Here is a 22,923-nt window from a genome sequence, read left to right as displayed (position 1 = left end):
TGCGAGCGTCTGAGGGAGCGTCTGAGCGAGCGTCAGAGCAGCCCAGGCCGCTAAGCCGGCGGCTCACTCCCTCGCCAGCCAGCTCCTTCAGCGCCAAGGGGTCACCCCCGATAGCTCCTTCCCTTCCCCTAAAAGGGCAACCAGGCGCGGCCTGGAGGAGGAGGCCAGTTGGAGGCAGCGAGAGGGAGAGGAAGAGCGAGGAGCCTTTCCCAGGACCTACCCTATTAAGAGAAAGTCACCAGACCTGTCTGGTCAGAGAAACCGGGTCACCTCCAGAGCCCAGGGGAGTCACCGGCCCAGGCCCAGTTTCTGCCTAGTTGGGAACCTGGAGACTTAACACACTTCCAGAAGAGGGGGGGTAGTGGGGGGGCGGCCCTCCGCAGGTCGGCGGAGACAACAGCGCTCCAGCTCGGGTGTGGGGGGGCGGGGTGGGGGGCGCTCTTGGCCTGGGGGCGCCGGCCGGCTTCCCGCTCCTCGGCAGGGGCCAGGCTGGGAATTCCGCCCTGGGCCCAGAAATGTGGGGTGCGCCCTGGCCCAAAGATGCCGGAGGGTTCCGAACAGCGAGGAACTCTGCGGGGCTACTTTACCTGCACTTAGTTCCCCAACTTCCTCCGCCCCTCTTAGGAAGCAGGGGCTCGTTTCAAATCTCCCGTGAGGTGACAGCCTCGGTCGCGGCGGCCGGGGACCCAGCCCCGGTCCCCCGGCCCCGTCCCGGGCGGCCCGAGGCGCGCTCCGGGCCTTTCCCTGCGCCCGCGTCGCCCGCGGGTCCAGCCCCGCCCGCAGGAGCCGGTGACTCACGGGGCCGGGACGGCGTTTTCCGCGCGACCCGCCCGTGCCGCTGCTCTGAGGATGCTGCGCTCTCGGGCCGGGCGGGTAGCAACTTGCAGGAGTGAAACCCGGGAAGCGCCGCCCCAGGCCCCCTGCGGGGGGCGGCGCCCCTCAGACCCGCGGCGCGGCGCGGCGCGGCGCGGCGCGGCGGAGCCACTCCGGCGGCGGGGAGACGCGCCGCGCGCGTCCGCCGCTCACCCCCACATTGGCCCGTCAGGCCCGGGGGGCGGGACCCTGAGCAGCCCCCTCCCGCGATTGGGCGGCCTCCGCCGCGGGCCCGCCTCTAGCCCCGGCTCTGAAGCCGAGCCCCAGCCCGGCCGCCGCAGGCCTCGGCGTGTTGCTGAGGGGAGCGGAGGCGGCGAGCGCGGCCGCCTGGACGGGCCAGCGCCCCTTCCCACCCAACTTGCGCCTCTTCTCGGAAAGCCGGAGGAGGTTGCAGGGGGAGCGGGAGGGGGGCGTGCCTCAGATCTGGGTTTTAATGGCGGCGCCCCATGCGTTCTCCCTTCTTGCAGATCGGAGCACCCTATGGGACTGTTACCCACTTTCAGATCTGGGGCGCCCAGATCTGCTATGACGTGTCCCTGCAGCCCTGTACCCTGAGGTCACACTTGAGGCTTCACTGGTTTCCTGTGTCCTCAGATTTGAGCTCTTCCGTCTGTTTCTGGCCCCACGAATCTGGCTTTAGCCGGCCAAGGAGCCTCAAAACCGTCTTAGCCATCACCTGACCCTGTCAGGACCAGACTGGAGTGTTTGGGGCCACGCTGATAGAGAGCTGAATCCACAGCTGAATCCCTGGCCTGTGGGTCGCCTCCTGGCAGGTCAGGCCCCTAAATCGATAGTCCAAAGTCAGGGTCTCCCGGGACCCTACGCCAGTCCCAGTCCCAACCCGCAGCCAATAACTGGAAAAGACAGGAGTGTCACAGGGGAACTTTATTGAGAGGAAACATGGTCACACCCAGCAGACATACTTTCCCTCTTATTCCAGGTCTTGCACACACACACACACACACACACACACACACATCTCCAGCCTTGGCCACACAGTCTGAATCAGCCACAAGGGTGGGACACTCCTCAATTCCTAAGATCCAGAGGCAGCAGGGGCAGGAGGGAGTCAGGAGCAGGGGAGAAGTGGCCTGGTTCACAGGTGGGGGCTCTCGAGGAAGGGGGTGCAGAGGGCAGGGCTGGGTGAGATGGCCAGTGGTTAGGCGCACCCAACAGCCGCACAAACCGTGCGCTCTCCTGGCTCCAGGTGGCCTCAGCTCTGCTGGTCCCACTTCAGGGATCCGCTCTGAGCTGGATCAGAGCACTCAAGGAGAAAGGTCGGGCCTCCCACCCCATACAAGTCCTCTCTGCCGGGGGTGCGGGTCTGGAGAGGGCAGGGCGGGGAGGGTAGCAGGCCTGCCTCAGCTCTGGGGCTCCTCGGGAGCCTCGCCCCCCTCTTCCCCAGTGTTGTCGGCCGTCCACAGCGTCAGGTTGTCTCGGAGCAGCTGCATGATGAGGGTGCTGTCTTTGTAGGAGTCCTCGCTGAGGGTGTGCAGGTCAGCCATGGCCTCGTCGAAGGTGGTCTTGGCCAGAGAGATGGCCTCCTCGGGACTGTTGGCGATCTCGTAGTGGAAGACGGAAAAGTTCAGGGCCAGGCCCAGGCGGATGGGGTTGGTGGGCGGCATCTCCTTCTTGCTGATGTCCATGGCCTCCTGGTAGGCCGACCGGGCTGAGTCGATGATGCGCTTCTTGTCGTCCCCGGTGGCCACTTCGGCCAGGTAGCGGTAGTAGTCGCCCTTCATCTTCAGGTAGAAGACCCGACTCTCGGCATCCCCGGCCTCCTTGATGAGGTGGGTGTCCAGCAGGCCCAGCACGGTGTCACACACGCCCCGGAGCTCAGCCTCCACCTTCTCCCTGTACTCTTGTACCTCCGGGCCCTTCTCCTCCGAGGCCTCCTCGTTGCCTTTCTGCTCAATACTGGACAGCACCCTCCAAGCAGCCCTCTGGCCGCCCACCACATTCTTGTAGGCCACGGAGAGCAGGTTCCGCTCTTCACAGGAGAGCTCCTCACCCTTTTCCACGGCGCTCTTCATGAAGGCAGCCATGTCCTCATAGCGCTCGGCCTGTTCTGCCAACTTGGCCTTCTGGATCAGACTGGCTCTCTCCATGGCTCTGGGGACCGGTAGGCGGTGGGGTGACTGGCTGCCTTGGGACCAGTGCTGGACTCTGCGCCTCTCCTGTGCTCTGCCTGCCTTTTGGCTGGAAGGCCTGGCCCGGAGAAGGGTAGGGAGGGGCAAAGGGCGGGTCTGGAGCTCAGGACCTCCCTCCCTCTCCTCTGCTTCCCCACACCCTTTCCGGCTCTTCCTTAAAGGTAAAAGGGCCTGGTCTTGGGGGTGAGTCATCGGGACAGTCAGCAGGAGAAATCTGGGCGTTGGCCCCACCTGTACAGGCAGCTCTCTAGGCTCCAGATGGCCCCCTCTTGTCCTAGCTCCATTACACGGGTGCCCAGGTTCTCAGATCAGATCCTCCCTCGTGTGTCCTTCCAGGGGCTCGGGATGACTTCCGCTCAGGTAGAGCCCATAAAGCCAGGTGCAAGAGGAGGGTTCCTAACCCTGCCAGGTATATCCCCCTGCGTGGTGTCGGTGAGATCATTCGTGTCTAGGTGGCTATACACAGTTTTCTGAACACTTTCATATCCATGGTCTAATTTCATCCCTAATATGTCTCTGTGGGGTGGGCAGGACGATGACTATACTCCCACTTGTGAGATGAGGATACTGAGGCTCAGAAAGGGGAGACACTTGCCCAGAGTCACAGCTACTAAGTCACCTACATTCTTCTTGCTTTGGCTCCAGTCCCATCAAAGCCTCTGAGCAGTGAGCTGCAGTTTTAAAAGTGAGATCCAAGCTTCTTTCAGAGTCTACCTTAAGTAGTGCCATCGGTGGGTGCTCACACCCTCCCCCCTTAGGATCTTGTCCCCTTGGCACTCCCAGAGTGCACAGGTGGCAGCTCTCAGGGTGCCACTGAATGAGGAGTTTAACGAGCGGCCTGTGACGCTCCAGCCCAACCCTTGTAATTAGTCACCCAGTAGGTCTGTCGGACACCTTCCCCGTTGTAGCACAATTTCCCCTTTCAAGTTGGTGGCCTGTTGCCACTTGTTTGAGGACTTACTCTCTGGCTCGCCACGCCAGGTCACCTGCCCCTTATAAGCTACCTGCTGTCCTGTATCAGTGGGGCTCATGAAGGGTGGGGGCCCGGCTTGCTGGCTGGCCCACTTTCCTGCCTGACTCAGCTTGCCCTCTGTCAGAAGCTGGGAAGCAGGCCACCTGGTGCTCAGTCCAGTTTGGCTCCCCAGGGGGGACGCTAGCAACCTGGGGAGAAAACCAGGACCAAGAAAAAGGAGGCAGTGGTGACACATGCTATTTTGTTTTATGGGGCAGAATCCTAGCTGAGTGTCACCTCCCCAGCCCGCTTCAGAAGTTTCCCTGTCCATCCCTTGGACCACAGCCCCACCTCTGACCCCTGGCAGAGGCCTCAGGGGTAAAGACTTCTCTGTCCCTGCTCACTTGGGTTACCCTGTGTCAGCCACGAGTTTCTCCTGAAGGTGTTGGCTCTGTGCCTGTGAGGATGGGTTTCTATCTGCCCCACTCTCAGCCAAAGCCCAGATGGGCTGAGGGGTGGGGCTCCCCTCAGGAGGTTCCAGACGGCTTAATCCTTGAGCCAGGACCTTTTCACAGACCTGTCCCTCCTTTGGTTCTTCTCCAGGTCTGGATGCCCACCCTCCTCTCCTGGAGGGAGGCCTAGGCCAGACTCTGAGGCTGCAAGATGCGATCTGCCTCTTTGAAGGAAGTCTAGGCTGATAGTCCAGGATTTCCAAGGAAGCAGAAGGCATCTTCGGCTGGATACCCCCAAGCTTTTGTTCAAACTAGATCACTGACAGACATGATGGAAAGGAGACGCACTGAGGTACCAAGTTACAGAGCCTATCTTTAGGTCGTGGGAGTCCAAGTGATTGCTTTTCCTTTTCATTTTCCTGTGAAGTTATCTGTGGCCAATGTGTATTTTTTCCTAGGAGGGGAGAACAGCACACCATCTGAAATCGGCCTGGTGCAATGCTTACAGGTTGCTGTGGCCTCGGTTAAGCGGCAGCCACTGTGAGCTCCCGCTTTCTTCAGTATCAAACGGGACCTGTGGTAAGAACTAAGTGAGCTGACAGAAAGCACTCAGCAGACTGCATGGTGACTGATGTGAAAAAGTTCAACCAACTGTGTGGTGATGAACATACGCTCCAGCACTGCCAGAGCTAGGCTCTGTGAAGCGGCACGGGCCCTGGGCCAGACCCTGGCCCTCAGCGTGTCCCCCTCTTCCCTCTCACAGCGATGTGTCAGAGGCTGCTCGGCACCACCTCCTCCCTCACCATCTTGGGCATTTTTCTGACCCACCAAGGCCCTGGGTCCGCAAGGACTTTCCTCTGTGCTAGTCACCAGCCCAGGCGTTCCCAAGTCCTGTGAGCAAGCTTTGGTCCCAGAAACCTAGAAGACAGGGCCTGGCAGGCCCGGGCACTTGGGAGCTTCTACTTCTAGGGAGGGAACACTCTCCCTGATGCTCAGGACGGAGGCCTGGTGGTGCCTCACCACCCCAGCTCCTGCCCTGTGCAAGGCCCTGAGCAAGGGAAAGGAAGTCTCTTCACTCCGGCCCCTCCCCTGAGAAAATCAGGGGTGAATCTGGGAGCCAGGCTGCCAGACACCACCTGCCCGCTCTGGCCTGTCCGTCCTGACTCAGTTCCTGTCTCAGGTTCCTCCCTTTGCCTCCAGGCCTCCATTTCCCAAGTCCAGGAGCCCAGGCAGGCAGGAGGCAGCAGGCCCTGGCAGGGCCTGGAGTTCCACAGCCAGCTACCTGAGTCAGCAGGACAGGAGCTGGGGCTGCAGCCTACGGGGGCTTTCCTCATCCTGCCTGCTCGCCTCCCGCCCTTCCACACGCATCCATCCTTGCATGGGCTCGAGGCCTCTGGCGCCATAGCGAGCCATGCCCCAGCTGGTAATGACAGGCTTGGAGAGTATAAAGGCAGCGACCAGGTGTTATCTGTCCCACTGAGAACAGGGCACAGAGCTCTGGCTGCTGCAGCAGGGAGAACTCTGGTTAGACTCCAGAAGAACTTCCCAGGAAATGTTCCAGTCTTGGAATCAATAAATTACAAGGGAGACGAGCAGACATATGAAATCTTCTCCCCCTGGTTCTTCGTGAACAAAAGCTCAGTTATCCAGCCAACAGCCCACTCTCCGAGTTGCCTCTGGGAAGGGACGTTAGGTTGCTTTTAAGTGACTCAGCTATTCTGAGACTTTCTCTCCCCAAGGCACTGCCGTTTAGAGTATTCCACATCCTCTAGGCTAGTCCAGTCTAGGGCAGAGTAGAATTTGGGGCAGAGAAGGGAATGAGATCCGGGTGTGGTCTGCCTCTGGGTCTCAGTTTCCCCAGTGGCAAGTCAGCTGGCACAGATTACGACACTCTCTAAGTGGAGAGCTGTTCCTACCTCTACCTCAGAGCTCCCCTCCTGAAAGTGACATTCATGCCTAGGTAGCACAGAAGGGTCAAAGGTCAGGACAGAGGTCCAAGCCTGGGTTCTCTGCCTGGCCAGCTGGGAGACCCTGGGCCAGCCCTGTACCTTCCGAGCCTCAGCTCTCCCCTCTGTGCGAAGGCTGACATCACTTCTCAGGCAGGGAAACAGGCCTGGCCGCTGCGACTGTCTTTACCTCTGCACACCCTGTGACTTGACGTGGGACTCAGTCCAGGGATGTGACAGTCCCAGACTGAAGTGAAACCCTCCGTCTCTGCCTGGGCTGGGACTTCTGAGTCAGAGATCAGCTAAGGATGGAATGTCTCTGGAGGGCTCTGAGTGCAGGGTGAACAGGGCGCCGGCTGCCCTTGCTGTCATTCCTGGTCTTGTGCCTCTTTGTGACCTCCAGAACCACACTGACCAGCCAGAGGGAAGCCGGACTCGGAGGGAAGCCAGAGGGCCCCTGTACACCCACAGTAGACTCTGAAGTAAAGGTGGACCAAAGAGCCAAGACTATGGCAAGAAGAGGGGATCTTTATTCTGGTTACAAAAGGTACAGGGCAGCGGGCAAGCATCCCCCCCTGTGGGTCCAGTCTGGTTTCCTTTAGTCTCTCCAGTGTTGGGGAGCTCACTCAGTCCCTCAGTGCCTAGAGCAAGGGCAGCAAGCATCTCCCTTGTGTCCTCCCTACTGATGGTGGGGGCGGAGGGGCCGTGGGAACCGTGTCAAGCTGGATGCACTTAGAACAGTCACCCAACTTGTTCAGCGGCGTCATCAACCATCCACACCAGACAGCTCCTGAAGAAACCTGCTCAGCTCGACCTGGCTATGCCTGATGGGGGGGGGGGGGGGGATGCAAGCTGCAAGACAAGATTCCTAAGGAGTCTTGACACCTTACAGAGCTGGGAAAGGGGGAGTAAGGTGGGGGAGGGGAGAGCGAGGTCAGCGCAGTGTCATAGCACCGCTGACAGCTGCATATGGCTTATGACACTCAGGTCGGTGCAGTGGGGCAGAGGCCGGCTCCTGCCCCCTTGGGGGCCCGAGAGAGCACACGTGTGGGGCAGGTTTGGGGGCAGACCCTGTAGGCACAGATGGTGGCAGGTGGCCACGGGTTAGGCAGGTGGAGGTGCCGGGTGCCTGGCTCCCCCCAGGCCACTCCTGGAGAGGCAGACAGCAGCGGTCCTCAGGAGGTCCTTAAGCCCCCGAACACACTGGAGATCCCGGCACGCCAGCAGAGGAGGAGAAGAGAGACGGTTAGCAGGGCTGAGAGGAGGGAGGAGGCCTGCAGGGTGCCGGCAGGGACAGGTGGTGCCCTGCCACTGCATCTTCCCCACAGAAGGGCCGAGGCTTGGCAGAAGGCAATGAAGCAGGAGAGAAGACGGGTAGGTGAGAGAAAGCTCAGCAGGGACGGGGCGGCAGGACAGGAGCGTTAGTGAGCCAGGGCCCCCGCACCACAGGACACCAGACAGGCCCAAGCACCTGGGAGCAGGTAGACCATCCTCACCCTTCACCTGCTCCGGCTGGAGAGCTGCTCTGCGAGAAGCTACTTTCTCAGCCCGGAGTGGCCGGGTCCTGAGCCTGCCCACACTCCATCCTTCTGCTCAGGGGGACCCCAGAGGGCCCTACCATGGCCGGCCACACACCACACCACACACCAGACAGATGAATGGCTCCGCGGGTGGGGGAGGCATGCGGTGAGGACGAGATGGTGCGTGAGGGGCGCGGCCATGCTGGCCGACAGGGGAGACACAGTCTTACCAGCTAACCCTCTGTCAAGAGGCCTGTTAGCTCCCCTCAGGCTGTGCAGGAGATGGCAAAATCCTGACAGGTGTCCTCCTGGGGGAGATACCAGAGAGGCAGGCCGTGTTATGAGCTGCGTGGCCGGGCCTGGCGCCCAGGCGGGAGGGGGCCATGGAGGCCCCGGCTGTCAAGCTGGAATCTACTGTCTCATCAACACTTCCTCAACTGAACAGTCACTGGGGGCAGAGGGGAAAGGCAGCTGCAAAGAAGTGGGGTCTCCAAGCCCCTGAGGCAGGGGCAGGTAAAGAGAAGGACGGGCAGACAGGGTGGCCTCTCACAGGTCGGGGCCAGCCGCAGTCCCCTCCGCTCTGCCGCCGCAGTAGGCTGCCAGCGGGCGAGAAGCGCCACAGGGCCGGGCCGCCCGCGTCCTCTCTGCCCTTCTTGGAAAGGCCAGCGGGGCTGAGAGGACAGGCTGCTAGAGGGGCCTCAGCAAAGGGAGAGCAAAGAAAAAACAAAGCAAATCGATTCTTAAAAACAAAAGTTTTATTACAAGCAGAAACAAAGAATACTGGCTTAAATAAAAGGTAGGTGGGGTCCCCTCCTCTCGCCAGTCCCCTCCCAGGGCCACTGCATCACGGTCCCGGGCCCCCGGCCGCGAGGCTGGGGTGAAGCTGCTTCTCCCAGAAGGGACCCTCTTGGCTGCCACTTCCAGCCCCTGGTGACCCGCTAGCCTCGGCAACAGGAAGGCCAACATGCAGGCTGCCTATGTCGCCTCCCTTGAGAGCCAGGGAGGACGGAAGAGATCTTCTATCGCTTCGATGAGGCACTGTGACTCCCACAAGCGAGGGCCATCCTCTGGATTTCTGGCCCAGGTTTAGGCCAGTCTTCACTCCTGGCCCCCCAGTCCCCTTCTTCCTTCCTCCCGACGGGCTGCCAGCCGCAGCCCCCAGCACCAGGTCCCGTGCTCAGCGCTCGGGGGAGTGGGGCAGCGACTCCCCACCAGCCATCACCCCACCCACCCCGCCCAGCCTCGGCCTGTCTGGGCAGGTCTCAGGTGGAAGCCTAACCCGGGGGCTGGGTGGCAGGAGGTGGTGAGTCCCCAGCCACAGGCTGTCTGAAGTCCGAGGCGGAGGAGAGGGTGGGGCGGCCGCAGCAGCAGCAGCAGGAGCTCGGGATTTCAGACCAATGCACGTGCCCCTGCGTGAGGCTACTCCTGTTGCTGCCAGCTCACACCCAAGAGGGCGGCAGGGAGGGGACAGCCCAGGGGATGTGGGGAAGTGGGAGCCAGTCACATTCGCACATGGGCACACGGACACACGCACTCACAGCCAGAAGGTCTCTAATAATTAACTTATTAAAACCAACTTGCCTTCTGGAAGCACTCACCCTGGCACTACAAATAGCAACGTGGCTGCCTTTTTTTTCTTCTTCCATTTAAAAAAATGCTATGTAAAAAAGAGGTCTATAAAATTGTGCAAAATACCCAGCATTAATAAACCCGTTTCAAGTATTGCCAGCATGAGCAAACCTCGCCCATCCCCAGACCTGACTTGGGGGTCAGGCTGGGATCCCACAGAGAAACTTCCATGGGCAGAGGGAGTGCCAGGCCTCACCAGCTGGAGTGACGCCCAGGAATCAGGCAGAGGCTGAGTCTGGGGGTCCCGGCTGGCTGGTCCGGCTTCCTCTGACACAGGCTGCTCCCCCCACCCCGCCCCCACCTCTGCCCTTTCTACCTGGACCCCCAGCTCTACCTACTGGCCAACTCCAGACGAAAACAAACGACAAAAGTTAAAAAACAGGAGAACAGATGATGATCATCACAAAAAGGATGGAGACCACACACGGAAGCGGCACGCAGAGGCGCCCGCCCAGCCTGCTGGCCAGAGCTCAGCAGGGCCGGCAGCTCCCCGAACTGGAGACGCCACCCTCGGCCCGCCCCCGCCCTCACACAGGGCTCTGGCCACACAGCAGACGCCAGGTGGCTCCCCTGGGTGGGCTCAAGGCTTTGGCCTCTTTCCTATGACTCTGGCCACTGATCAGTGGAGAGGATGTGGGGCCCACGGCTTTGGGAACCTGGGTTTGGGGGGCAGGGGGTACAGCCATGGAACGGTGTGGGAGAAGTCACGCAGGGTGGGAAATAAATATGAAAAGGCTGGAGTCTTTGGCAGCTCTGCATCCCTCAGGTGGAGCGGGGAGGATCCCGGCAGGGGAGTGCAGAGGGCGCACAGGCCAGCAGGTGGCAAGGACTGAGCCCGGGTCAGGGGTGGCCTCCTACCATGCCGGTGTCGGGCTTGGCTCCGAAGGTGGGCTCGTCACTTCTGATGGGCAAGGGCGACACGGTGTCGGACTGCACAAATCCCCTCCGGTCAATCAGGCTTCCAAAACAAAGGGGAGGACGTGAGGGCCCTGCCCAACACCAGAGTCCCAGGTTGGGGCCAGCTGGCCAAGAAAGACCCAGCCTTAGGGAGGTCAGGAAAGGGGAGCTGTTCCCCATTTGGGAGCTCAAGGTCCTCAACGCCCTCTCTGAAAATGGACTTTTGGCCATGGCATTTATTCACTGTTAACTCAAACTGGGCCACCATTTTCTTTTTCTGATTGCAGGCAACAGGGACAGCAAGGATGAAAGGGGCCCTGAGATAGTGACGGCCCCCACTGTCCTGACCCCAGGGGCAGAATGAATGACAGGCATGTTGGGCAGCCTCTCGGAAGTCTTGTTTCAGCAGTGTCCACTGCAATTTAACTCCAGTTCTAGCACTCTGGCGCCTCCTGGTGTTGGGACAGAGAGGGTAGCGGAATATCTAGTAATTCCTTTTTACATTTTGAACTTTTTTCTACAATGAGCATGTAATTAAATCTACAACTCAGGGCCTCCTTGGTGGTGCAAGGGTTAAAGATACAGCTCTATCAATGATCAGCAGCCACTCTAGCACAAGTTTCATCCCTGGCTGGCCGGGGAGTTGACCCACAGCAGACCACTCCTGCCCTGCCCACTGCTCCCCTCAGCAGTGTATTTCAGTGGATCCGCCTGTTCTGCTCCCCACTCTGTCTCTAGTTAATCCTCTCACACACCCCCACCCCACAATTCTGGCCTACACCCAAGTTCTTGTATGCATAAATAAGTAAGTCTTGGGCCCTCCCTGGTGGCACAATGGGTTAAAGCCCAGCACTATGAAGCAATCCACAGCCACCGTGGCATGAGTTCAATCCCCGGCCAGGGAGCTGACCTACATGGTAGAGCAGACCTCTCCTGACCCACCTGCTGCTCCCTTCAGTAGTAACTTCAGGAGATCTGCCTGTTCTACTCCCACTCTGTCTCTGGTGAATCCACCCCTCGCACCTCTGGCCTATTTCCCAGTTCTTGTATATATAAATAATAAATCTTTAATAAATAAATAAGTCTTAAAAATAAGATCTTTAACTCATCACACAATCCCTTTCCATGACAAATGTCCTAAATACATTCAGCAGGGGGTGGGGGACAGAGAGTGGGCACTGGTGGTGTGGGGGTAGGTCTGCTGATGTCCAGAACCTTTGAGAGGCGTGGCCAGGGCAGGCCCTCTGCCCGCTCCTCTGTACCCAGCGGCTTACCTGGGAGGTAGGGGGCCACAGAGCACGGCACAGCAGTTGGTGATAACACTTTTATGGCTGTAGGGATTGACAGAGGTCTCACCACCCCTCTTGCTGGACCATGAGCCTTTGATCTGCAAGCAGGAAGGAGGTCTGAGTCAGGCACTGGGCTGCGATGTGCTTTTCTACAAGGAGAGCACACAGGTGGGGAAACGCAACAAATTCTGAAGCCACTTCTGACTGCTCTCCTGCAGGGCACATGTCTTAACCCAGGCCACTCAGTGAGGACGTGAGGGCTGCTGGACATGGTCACCAGCAGAGTCCAGGATGGGACATGGCTGAGCCAGACGTCTCCAGGGGAAACCGGTACATCCACCCATCTCTGGCTGGCCACCTGGCGGGGAGGGTGGCCCAAGGGCAGGGGCTCACACCTGACTGTGAACCCGACTCTTGACAAATCAACACTTCTCTGAATTTCAATCCGTGTTAGAAAAACAGGACGCCGACAGCGCTGCGCGCGGCAGTGGCCTGCCCTTCTGCGCCCTGGGAAGCGGCTGCTGCAGGCAGTGAGGTTCCAGTGACCGACCCTGTCCGAGCCAGAGTCTTCCAGGCCTTCCTGGCCATTACACCACTTCAGCTTGGCCTCTGCCGTCATCGTGCAGAACCAGCACCCAGGACCCAGCCGGGGAACTAAGAGCTGCTCCAGCCTTACTTACATCTTCGTTGGTTGTCAGGTTGGAGGCGACGAGGTAAGTGTGAAACCCTGAGAGGCCCAAGATGGACCAGATGGAGAAGAAGCAGATCACCAACTCCAGCACGGTGAGCAGAGTCAAGGACCCACACGGGAGCTAAGTTCATAACCTGCCCATGACCCCATCACCACTTCAGACAGGATCGCTCCCTGTGCCCCAAGGAGGGCTCAAAGTTCCTGGGAAGATGGGTGCAGGATAGAGCTACCACGATGAACCTCTGTCCTTTATAATTTTGGAATTATTTATTTATTTATTCATTCATACAGAACTGGGGTACAGGCCAGAGATGTGGAGGGTAAGAGGATTCACCAGGGACAGAGTGGGGAGCAGAACAGGCAGATCGACGAAGTACACTGCTGAGGGGAGCAGCGGGCGGGTCAGGAGAGGTCTGCCACGCCATGTGGATCTCCTGCAGGGCAGGCGGGGATCGAACTCATGCGGAAGTGGCTTTAGCTTCTCAGTGCAGTGCTTTAACCCGCTGCGCCACGAGGGAGGGCCATAATTTTGGAATTTTTAAATGAGATGTAGTTCATAGACAATAAATCATTCTTTTAAAGTATAGCATCAAGTAGGTTTTTAGTGCATGCCAGAGCTGAGTACCTGCCACCATCAAGAATAGAATGAGGGGCTCTCTGGTGGCCCAGCACTATAGCTATCACCGCCACGACCTGAGCTCGATCCCCGGGCAGGGAGCTGACCCACATGGCACAGCAGACCTCTCCTATCTTGCCTGCTGCTCCCCTCAGCTGTGCGTTTCAGTGCATCTGCCTGCTCTGCTCCCCACTCTGATTCATCCTCTCACCTCCTGCACCTCTGGCCTACACCCCAGTTTACAACAAATATATATATATATATATATAAAAGAATAGAATGAGCCCTGGGGGATGGATGGTAGGATTCTAAGCACCAAGAGCCAAGGACAGACGTGGTCAGGGAACATGGAGGAAAGGGAAGCCCATAGCCTAGAGTCCACCGAGATCAGCTCTCACCTGAGCGTGGACAGAAGCAGCTGGTATGTGGGATTCATTACTATACCATCCCCCAGCTTCACAAGGTGAGGTGTGGGGACCCACCCTGGGGAATGGGCCTCGGTTTCCCCTAGGGTGACCACTCGCTGACAAAGGATATCTCGCTGGTGTCTCCTTCAGAGTGGAGAGGAAGTTGCTTCCCTGAGAGCCTGGGGAGGAAGACACATCAGAGGGCGCAGCTCAGGGACGGCCTCCTCCCAGCCCCGCCCCGCCCGCATCCACTCACGCAGTGTCAGGTGGGTGACCACGCAGGCGAAGATGAAGGCCGTCAGGAAGGAGAGGGAGAGAATGAACGCGTAGAAGAAGCGGTAGTTCCGTCTCCCCACACAGTTGCCCACCCAGGGACAGTGGTGGTCAAAGCGCTCTGATAAAGGGCGAGGGCACAGTCAGTGGGCCTGTCTGCCATCAGCACAGGCGTCCGCAGGCCTCACGCACAGCTGGTGCTTTCCGCCCCCACACCCTCCGCTCTCGGACGCTCCTTGCCCCATCTCATGCCCAGGCTACCCTTGCCTTGCACGCCCCCCTGCCTCTTCCTCAAAGCCACTCCTGAAGTCTCCTCCAGCCCCAGCGAGGCGGGGACCCCTATTATCCAGCCCTATCCTCTGGGCACTTATCTTTCGTGGCACTTTGCTGTGTTTATAACTACTGGACTAGTTAATGACTCCTGCTCAGGGGTAAGCAAGCTCCATGAGGGGCCTCTGCTGGCCACACACTGCATTGAACCCTGGCGTCCAGCGGGTAGCCAGAAAATCCACAAGGAGCACCAGCTGCCTGGCCTGCGACCCAGCCGCAGGCTAAGGACCAGCGAGCCCTGTCGCAGCCGCAGAACCAGAGGGGCAGGGAGGGGCCAAGCCGCTATGTAACTCATCAGCTGTCATGGAGGCCCAGTCAGAGGGCTGAGCTCACATGAGCACGCTCCCTCGGGGTGGAACCAACCTCGCGGCGCTGGGAGGAGAGTACCCGGCGGGAGCTGCCAGCTGCTAGCTAGGAGCCTAGGCCATGGGTGGGTGGGGCCGACTCTCAGGAGGAACGCCGCCCACTGAGTCACCCCCTCGCTGGCGTCACGGGGTGTTCCTGCTCCTGCTTCTGCTCAGGAGTGCTGAGCGAGCACGATGAGCTCACTGCCCTGGGGACTGTGCACAGTCACTGAGACTCAGTTCACCTGGGTCCCGGCTGAGCGTTTCCCTTTCAACACACTCCCACGGCACACCCTCGGTCCCCATCGGAGCTGCCTGGCCTCTGAAGAGCAGGGAGAGGGGGCAAAACAGCCTCCGGTTCCCCAGCAACCGCTGCAGCTCTGGCTCAGCGCTTAGCTGCCGATCTTGACTGCACCCTCCCCACCTCGCCAGCTCCCACTCCTGTCACCAGCTTCTGGTCCTCCCAAACCCTGGAAATCAGATCAATCTTCCAGCACTGCTGTTCCTGGGTCCCTGGGTGATAAACAGGCAAACTGGCCCAAACTGAAGGGGAATGTTACTGCTCCGGGTTCTGACTCCTTGGAACCTGGGGTCTAGGCTGGGGGCTTCCCAAGTGCCCTGTGTATCTGCCTCCCACTTCAGAGCTGGGGGGAGGAAGCTACCAACTCTAAGCTGAACAGACACCAATGGTCACGCCACAGCCCCTCCCCGTGGCCTCTGCTCAGAACACTGCTCCTGCCTCCAGGACCCCGGCTCTCTCAGGACCCCACACTCCCTACCTCCACTCACCCACACAGTTGTCGCAGACACTGCAGTGTGAGGTCCGAGGGGGCCGAAACATCTTGCAGGTGAAGCAGTACTTCAGCTTTACCATCTGCCCGTTGATCATCACCTCCCGGGTCCGAGGGGGCGGCCGGTATGTGGAACTGCCCGTGTTGTCTGAGAGCAGAAGAGAAAGATGGGGGTGTCTACGCAGCCCAAGCCAGGAACCCCAGTGAGGGGGAAGCCACTGCCATCTGGCTGAAATGAGAAGACTTGGGAAAGTGTCCCTGGGTATGATAATGGAGGCAAGATGCTGGCCTTCCTGGTGGCGCAGGGGTTAAAGTCTCAGCACCATCAAGCTATCTCTAGCCATGCAGCATGAGTTTGATCCCCAGCCAGGGAGCTGACCCACATGGCACAGCGGACCTCTCCTGTCTCGCCCGTTGCTCTGCTCAGCAGTGTCTGCCAGTCAATCCACCTGTTCTGTACCCTACTTTGTCTCTGGTAAATCCTCTCACCTCCACATGTCTGGCCTGTACCCCAATATGCATAAATAAATAAATCCTAAATAAAACATATGAGAATGACTTGATGACTCTGGAATGGACAGTTCTCTTAATTTGTGAAGTAATATACATGGGGTCAAATGGATAATCTGCATTCAATGAAAATTAAGAATGTTTGTTCATCTCAATATCATTAAAAGGACACAAAGATGACCTTCTGATTAGAAGACATTTATAAAATATTTGCCTGTCAGGAATTTGCAGAGTACCAAAAGAATGCCCCTAAATCTATAAGAAAGTAAGGAGACTAAAGTCAAATGTGGACAGAAGATTTCAACACCCTTTTCCCAAGAGAGGCCGCCCAAAGAGGCGATAAACACGTGCAGAGGTACTGACACTCCTCAGTCAGCAGAGAATGTAAACTGCACTGCAGTATGCTACTCACTACACAGCACACCGGACTGCTAAAACAAAAAAAGTAAAAATATCAAATGTGGGCAAAAATGTACAGCAACCAGAAAATTCCTCTGACGACTCCCGAGAGCTGCTGCGCGCTTACTCCCGAAGCTCACGGCACACGCACCTCGCTGCAGCCCTTTCCAGGCACGTGCCTGGGACACGCCTGTGCCCGGCGAGACGGGCAGGCCCGAGTGGCAGTCCCCTCAGCAGCCAAACCGGGGCGACCCAGGGGCCCGCCCACAGCGGCCTGGCTTCTAAAACATCATAACCCACACAACAAGACAGCAATGTGAATGAAGGGGCCACAGGGCCACTAGCTCTTGCGTGGCTCTCAGCGCCGTGGCTCTCAGCGCCGTGGCTCTCAGCGCCGTGGCTCTCAGCGCCGTGGTTCCCAGTGCTGTGTCCAGGGGAGAACCACAGGACACAAAATGTTCGACCAGGTAAAAGCCGTCTACGGTGCTGGCTGGGGGCCATGGAGGCCTTGAAGGGAGACGGCGACAGGAAGGGGAGCACGGGGTGCTGCTGCGACACGGCTCACAGCCTGGCGCTCATCACACATGCCTGTTTCGTTTGTGTGCACTCAACGAGCAGAACACTGTGATTTGTGCACGCTGGTTAAGTCTGTTATACTTCAGCAAAAGCACGGGAGAAAGAAAGGTGGCAGAGCGGTTACAGCACAGAACGACAAGCTGGCCACAGCCACTTAGTGTGAGTTCGACCCCCGGTGCAGGAGGTGACCACATGGCGCAGCAGACCTCCCCTGTCTCATCCACTGCTCCCCGCAGCAGTGAACTTCACTGATCTGCCTGTTCTGCTCCCTACTATGTTTCTGGGGAGTCCCCTCACCCCCTGCCCTTTTGGCCTGTGCCCCAGTTCTGTATCCATAAATAAATAAATCTTTAAAAAAAAAAAAAAAAAGGAAAGGCCCTGATAACTTCTGTGAAGTCACGTAGCTGGTACTCTGCTGAACGAGGAACCTAGGCCTGCCAGAGGCAAAGCCGCAGCTGTACCCACTGCGCCCCCGGTACCCAGGCCTGCGGGGACCTCAGTCCCCAGAGAGCCACTCCTGCCCAGACAGAACTGCGGCCGTCGCCAGCGGCCCACTCCGCTGCTGCACTGGCCCCTCTCTAGATGATGCCTCCAGTCTGGCCACTTGCCTCCAGCGATTATTCACACGGCGCCTGTCACATGCCAGGCGCTATTCCGGGCACCTGGCGCCCAGGCGGTGGCAGGCAGACGTGGCTGCACATTTCCAGCTACCAGAAGATTTCTGCGGGGCTGCTCCACCACCACTCAACCGCGGTGCGTCCAAGATGGAACCGGACACCGGGACACCCCCGTGAACCACAGCATGGGGGGTGAGGGCGAGCACGCCTGAAACCCTGTTTTGCCACTGGCCGGTAATACGCGGGGAGCCAGGGAGCCGCATGAGCTTCCCAGCCTCCTGCTCACTCGACTGGGGACTGGCAGGAGGGGCGGCCTGCGACTCCTGCTATTCCTCTGCCGCCCAGCCCGGCTTCTCCTGGGAGACACCTGCTAGATGCACATGATAAACCGCCCCCTCCGTGCCTGCTTCCCCAGTCACCGAAATGGACAACAGCCACCTGACTGGGTCACTAGGAAAACTGAGTAAATACAGAGAAATGGCACAACGTGAACTTGCAAGAAGTGGCCCCGCTGTTATGAGCTCACAGAAAGAAGGGGAAAGAGGACGCCAACACCTCCCTGTGCCTGCTGGATGCGAGCGCCCTGCACACACCCCTCCCTTAATCCCAATAGCAAAGGCTATTAATAGCGCTCTGGGTAACAGCCAAGGAGACTGCACAGAGGTGAGGTGACAGCTGGCGGTGACAAACCGGGATGTGAACCCAAGTTTCTGAAGCTTGGGCCTGCGGTCTTCTGGTCAATAATGAGGTGCCACGAGTGCTCTTCACCCCTCCCTTATTTCTGCACAAGTCAAGCGCTGGGAGGAACCTCAAAAGACGTAACACAGTTCCTGGCACATGCCAGATGCCTGGTGAATGTCCCTTAGCTGACAGCCTCTGTTCTAATCCCTTCACTTTATAAATAAGAGAACAGACTGGGAGAGGTGAGGGGATTTGCCCAAGGGCACAGTTGGTGGGTGGCAGACAGCAGAACACAGTGTGGAACGTTTGCAAATCACTCCCTCACTCCCTCTACCTGTCCGCCCCTCCGCACCTCCGCCTGCCAGGCAGGTCTTCTTCTTCCTCTATAACCCTTCGGGCCTCCACTCCTAATACCCTAGCCTGCCAGAATGTACCACAGATCAGGCTCCCCAGTGACTCTGCTTCCAGTGTCATCCAGCCTTTCAACTCCTGTTGCACAAACTGCCACATTCTCTAAACAACACCTCTCCAGTCCTATCCCAGCTCAAAACTCACTGGACTCCCTTAAAAAAGCAAGCTATGGGGGCAGGAGTATAACGGAGCAGGCGAGAAAATAATAATAATGATGAACAGCCATATACCAGAGACATTCTGTGGGGGTGGGGTGGGGAATGGGATCAAAAACAGTGGGGGGAGGGAAGTGCACTGGACTATGGTGATGGCACAGGGTGATTTGGTGTTGGGAAACCCAAGGGGATTACAACTGAGATGGGAAAATGCACAAAATGATGGAAAAATAAAATATTAAAAAAGCAAGCTCTGGGACAAACTCTTATTCTGCTCTCTGGCCCCCCACCCCCACGCACTAGGCCCAATCTGCATCCCTACTTTTCTCCTACCCTCCCCAGGAGACCCTGGGGCTTCGGGCCTCCTGCCCTCCTCCCACCATATCCCGACTCCTCTAGTCTCTTCTCACCAGGGCTCACTGAGCCCCATTTGGCCCCCAACAGCTACTCTGACGGTGCCCACCAGGTGTGTCTGTCTGTGTGTCCTGAGGGACAGTGTACACAGCCTCTCCACCCAGACCATAACCCAGGTCTCTGGACTACAAGGCAGCAGGCAGGACAGAAAATGTGCTCTGGACTCACATTTCCTGGCCCGGAGTTCAAACCCAGCCCTTCCGTCTGAGTGGCGCCCTGCGCGCAGTCCCCAGCTGCATCTGTAAAAGCCAGCTCACATCAAGGCTGGCACCCGCTGGTAGCTGATCCATGAGGGGCGGCAAGGCACAGGCTCCAGAGCCTAAGAACTCTGGCTCAAGGCCTAGTTTTGCTCCCTGCTTGTACTTACAGAAGTCCTTCCATCTCTCTGAGCCTGTTACACCTCTGGTAAGGGCGATAAGAGAGTCCCAACCTCACAGGTTCCTGGTGCAGGCTGAAGTGGGGGAGGAGGGGGGAATGCTGAGGAGCCCTGAGCAGTCCTGGGAGCCTCAGTGCTAACAGCCTCCCCTGTAACAACTCTCAGGCCCTTTCCAAGCTGTGGCGGCTACTCCAAACCCTATCCTGCCCCACAGGCCCCGGCGGGTCCCCACTCCTGCTCTCAAGGCGTCTGCTAAAAAGTAAAGCAGGACATAACCACGGCACTTCTGGTGTTGGGCTGGGAGCAGGGGAGGGGATATGAGACTTCATCAAGTAGTTTTAGCAAATCATGTAGCATCTGGCTAGAGCTAGTAAATAGCCATCATTACTGTTTCTATGAAATTCCACAATCCAAACAACTTATTTACAAAGAAATCTTCACAACAAACCCACCTGTGCGTGAGGAACAGGCCCTTTTTGGGAGGAAGAGAAAAGGTACTAGCCTCCCACCGATTGCCAAGTCTCGTGGCCCAGGCAGGGAGGGCACTCCCATCAGCCAGCTCTTGTCTGCAGCCAGGCTTTCTCCTTTCCAGAAACCTGGGGAGGGGGAGTGAGGCGCTGCACACCCAATTCCTTCATAGGCACCAAGAAAGGAGGTGGAGGAGAGAAGGTGCAGCCTGGAGCCAGGGTGCTGAGCCAAAGCCCCTGACTGCAGGGCCCTAAGTCAGCTGCTCAAAGGAGGCTCTGTGGGACTGCCCCTGCACAGACTGAACCCGATGGAGGTGGGGGGGTGGGGGTGGCAGACAAGCAGCTGCCCCAGCGCCCACCAATCAGCGCCCTGGGCTCAGTCTCCAATCTCGCCAGGTGAGCAGCTTCAGTGCCAGAGCAAGTCCCTTGGCCACACCTGATGACGAGGCTCAAGTTGCTTACTTTGCCATCGAGAAGAACAATGTTCAAGAGCAGGGCTATTCCTGTCTCACCTGAGCCAGGAACAACGAATGCTCTGGGCTGGGCCAGGGCCCACGCTGCCCTCTGCAGGTGAGCAAACTGACTTCCCCCAATCTCAGGGGGGGGGGCTGAGAACCCTGGTGCTCCCAGCGTCCCTGTGTCTTGGAACGCACACTAGACGAGGCCTGGGGGTGGCCAGAGGGGGACAATAAGAGGCAAGCACACACGGGCGAGTCAGACTTGTTTGCTCTGTTCCCCCAGCTCAGAGAATATCTGCTGAAGAAACGATGGGAGGAGTGATAATAAGAGATGCTGCCCTACCCTAAGGGGGTCTAAGACCTACCCTCCACTCCTTCCGCTTCAGGCTCTTCCCAGAAAGTCAAAGGCGCCTCATGGGTGGTGGTGGTGCCTCCCCCCACCTTCCAGATGGGAAACCAACCCCTGGCGTGGCGGTAATGAGGGGCAGCTCCCCCTCACTGCATGCCTGGGACTCTCCGACACCGCTCCCCAAACACAGGGGATGCTAGGGGTGGCCCCCCCCACTAAAGCCTCAAAGTTGGGGAGGAAGCCCCGGAGTTGGCCATAAGCTGCTGAGGGTGTAGAGCGGGCACCCTCTGCGGTCACCACCTGTGGAGAAGGCAGCTGCGGCTCCCTGATTCCCGGCTGGCTCAAGGTACCACGTGCCAGCGGTGGGCATACCAGTGCTCGCCATTTCCACACATTCCAAGGACTGGGGAGCCCTTGCCACAGGCGGGCTTAGCGGAGCCTGGGCAGATGGAGCGCAGCATGCCGGCAGGCGAGCGGGTAACACGAGCAGGACAAGTGGGTGATTTTGGTCTGTGAGGCTGTGAGTCAAGCGCAGTGCCTGGGGGCCCCTGGTCTCAGCCGCCACCTGCCCAGCCGCGTGTTAGCCTGCCACTTGGAGAAGCAGCCCAACCTCTCCGAGCCCGTCTCCCGCGGACTCTCTGACCACCCTGACGTGGCGGTCTAGCCCGCAGCGAGTCACTAAGGGTGTTACTGTATCTCAGTGCACCACCGTGGGAACAAGGGAGAGGTGAGGGGCGGGGCAGCACTCAAAGGGAACAAAAGACAAGAGTGTGAGGCGGGACTGCGCCCCCCAGGGGAGGCTCGGGCGGCAGAGGGGCGCAGAGGCATCGGAGCTGGGGACAGCGACTGGCAGGGATGGGAAGGTGGGCTGGAGTGGGCCTAGGTCCTGCAGGTAGGTGTGCCCCAAGGGGGCAGCTTTGGGACAACTGGGAAATGATGCTTGCTGACCAAGACACTAAGCAACATTAAATCACTTCATGAGGAAGTGATCCCTTTTCAGTTTTCTTTCAAGTTTCTGCTCCCTCATGGGGAAAGTCTCCATTTTAATGCCCAGTGCCTGCCAGCTTCACCTGTAACCACCAAGAATACTGCAACACTGTTTTTGTGATTATCTTTCACTCAGAGCAAGTGGCTTTCTGCCCACGGGCCAAAATAAATTTCCCTTCTAAGCCATGTTTACTTAGGACCCCTGGTGGCGCTAAGCCTCAGTACTGGGAAGCTACCAGCAGCCACTGCAGCCAGAGTTCCATTCCCGGCCAGGGCGCTGACCCACAGGGCGCAGCAGACCTCTCCTGACCCACCCGCTGCTCCCCTCAGCAGTGTGCTTTAGATCTGCCTGTTCTGCTCCCCATTCTGTCTCTGGTGAAGGCTCTCACCCCTGCACCTCTGGCCTGTACCCCATTTCTTGTATGCATAAATAAATAAATCTTAAAAAAAAAAAAAAGGGAGCCACTTAAAGGAAAATACTAAGGAACTGAAGGTAAAAGGTGGGAAGCTGTAAGGACAAAACCCACACAGGCTGTACTCCGAAAGTCAGTCTTCAGGACATGCTGTGAGCACTGGGGAGCATGAAGTACTGAGCCAGGGAGGGCAGGGCCTGTCTGGCCTGGGGAGACAGCGTGACTGAGGGGAGAGGCCTGGAGTCCTCTCCTGTCCGCAGAGCCCTGAGCCAAGCCAGGCTGGAAGAGGCAGTGGGAGTCAGACATGATTCAGTATGAGGCTTGCATGTGGTGACCTTCACATCTATCCAGTGAGCTGTGTGGGTGAGAGCCTGTCACTCGGATTTGGACATTTCTGTCATGTCCCATTAGACCAGATGCTTCTGGGGGACGATGTTTCTGCCTCCTGCCCTCTTCCTCTGTGTGGCCCTGGGGGGTGACCTAGCTGCAGGGCCTGGAGCCGGCCAGACCTGGCCTCAGAAGCAGGGCTTTCCCACAGAACTTGGGTGCTAACCCAGATACAGTTCTGGGCAAGCTGGGAGGAGCCGGTCACCCCTCAGGCACTGCAGGGTGGGAAGCGGGCTGAGGGGCCTGGGTGCAGGTTTTTGATTCCCGTTTATGTGGGAAGCATCACCCACCTCAGAGCTGGCCTCCAAACCTCTTGAAAAGGCTCATTGACCTCAGTCTTTTTCAAGAGAGTATGTTTCACCCAGATCAGAAGCCTCCTGGCCACACACTAAAATCCAGCTCCAGTTCATTTGCGAATTCAAAGTTCCCAAAGATGCCACAGTGCAGGCTCAGCAACTGTCCTCAAGGGGAAGTCTCTGACCTGACACTCAGGGCCTTACGGAACAGCCACCATCCGACCACAACTGTCCAAATTCCATGACATGCTGTGTTCCAGACAACAT

General features: G+C 58.3%; 2 protein-coding genes across 2 annotated transcripts in view; both read right to left on the bottom strand.

The window, feature by feature from the left end:
* Positions 1-1,739: 1,739 nt before the first annotated feature.
* SFN (stratifin) lies at positions 1,740-4,956 on the bottom strand. Its single transcript, XM_012721997.1, has one exon. It carries the CDS (start codon positions 3,213-3,215, stop codon positions 2,235-2,237), a length of 981 nt encoding a protein of 326 aa, XP_012577451.1. The 5' UTR covers positions 3,216-4,956; the 3' UTR covers positions 1,740-2,234.
* Positions 4,957-8,611: 3,655 nt separating this feature from the next.
* The window catches only part of ZDHHC18 (zinc finger, DHHC-type containing 18), a 20,641-nt gene continuing 6,329 nt past the window's right edge, over positions 8,612-22,923 (bottom strand). The window contains exons 3-8 of the mRNA XM_004678662.2: positions 15,159-15,308; positions 13,679-13,816; positions 13,553-13,601; positions 12,389-12,491; positions 11,694-11,806; positions 8,612-10,480 (exon numbers count right to left, since the gene is read on the bottom strand). Coding sequence (XP_004678719.1) covers positions 10,363-10,480; positions 11,694-11,806; positions 12,389-12,491; positions 13,553-13,601; positions 13,679-13,816; positions 15,159-15,308 — 671 coding nt within the window. The 3' untranslated portion in view covers positions 8,612-10,362. The remainder of the gene's footprint in view (positions 10,481-11,693; positions 11,807-12,388; positions 12,492-13,552; positions 13,602-13,678; positions 13,817-15,158; positions 15,309-22,923) is intronic.

This window comes from Condylura cristata, unplaced genomic scaffold (assembly GCF_000260355.1).
Source record: "Condylura cristata isolate star-nosed mole 26May11 unplaced genomic scaffold, ConCri1.0 scaffold00008, whole genome shotgun sequence".
In the NCBI taxonomy this organism is placed as follows: Eukaryota; Metazoa; Chordata; class Mammalia; order Eulipotyphla; family Talpidae; genus Condylura; species Condylura cristata.
This window is presented reverse-complemented; position numbering and strand designations above follow the sequence as displayed.

What these genes read in the sequence shown, in the direction of transcription:
- SFN (XM_012721997.1), bottom strand. Translation starts at nt 3,215, where the DNA reads ATGACTCACCCCCAAGACCAGGCCCTTTTACCTTTAAGGAAGAGCCGG.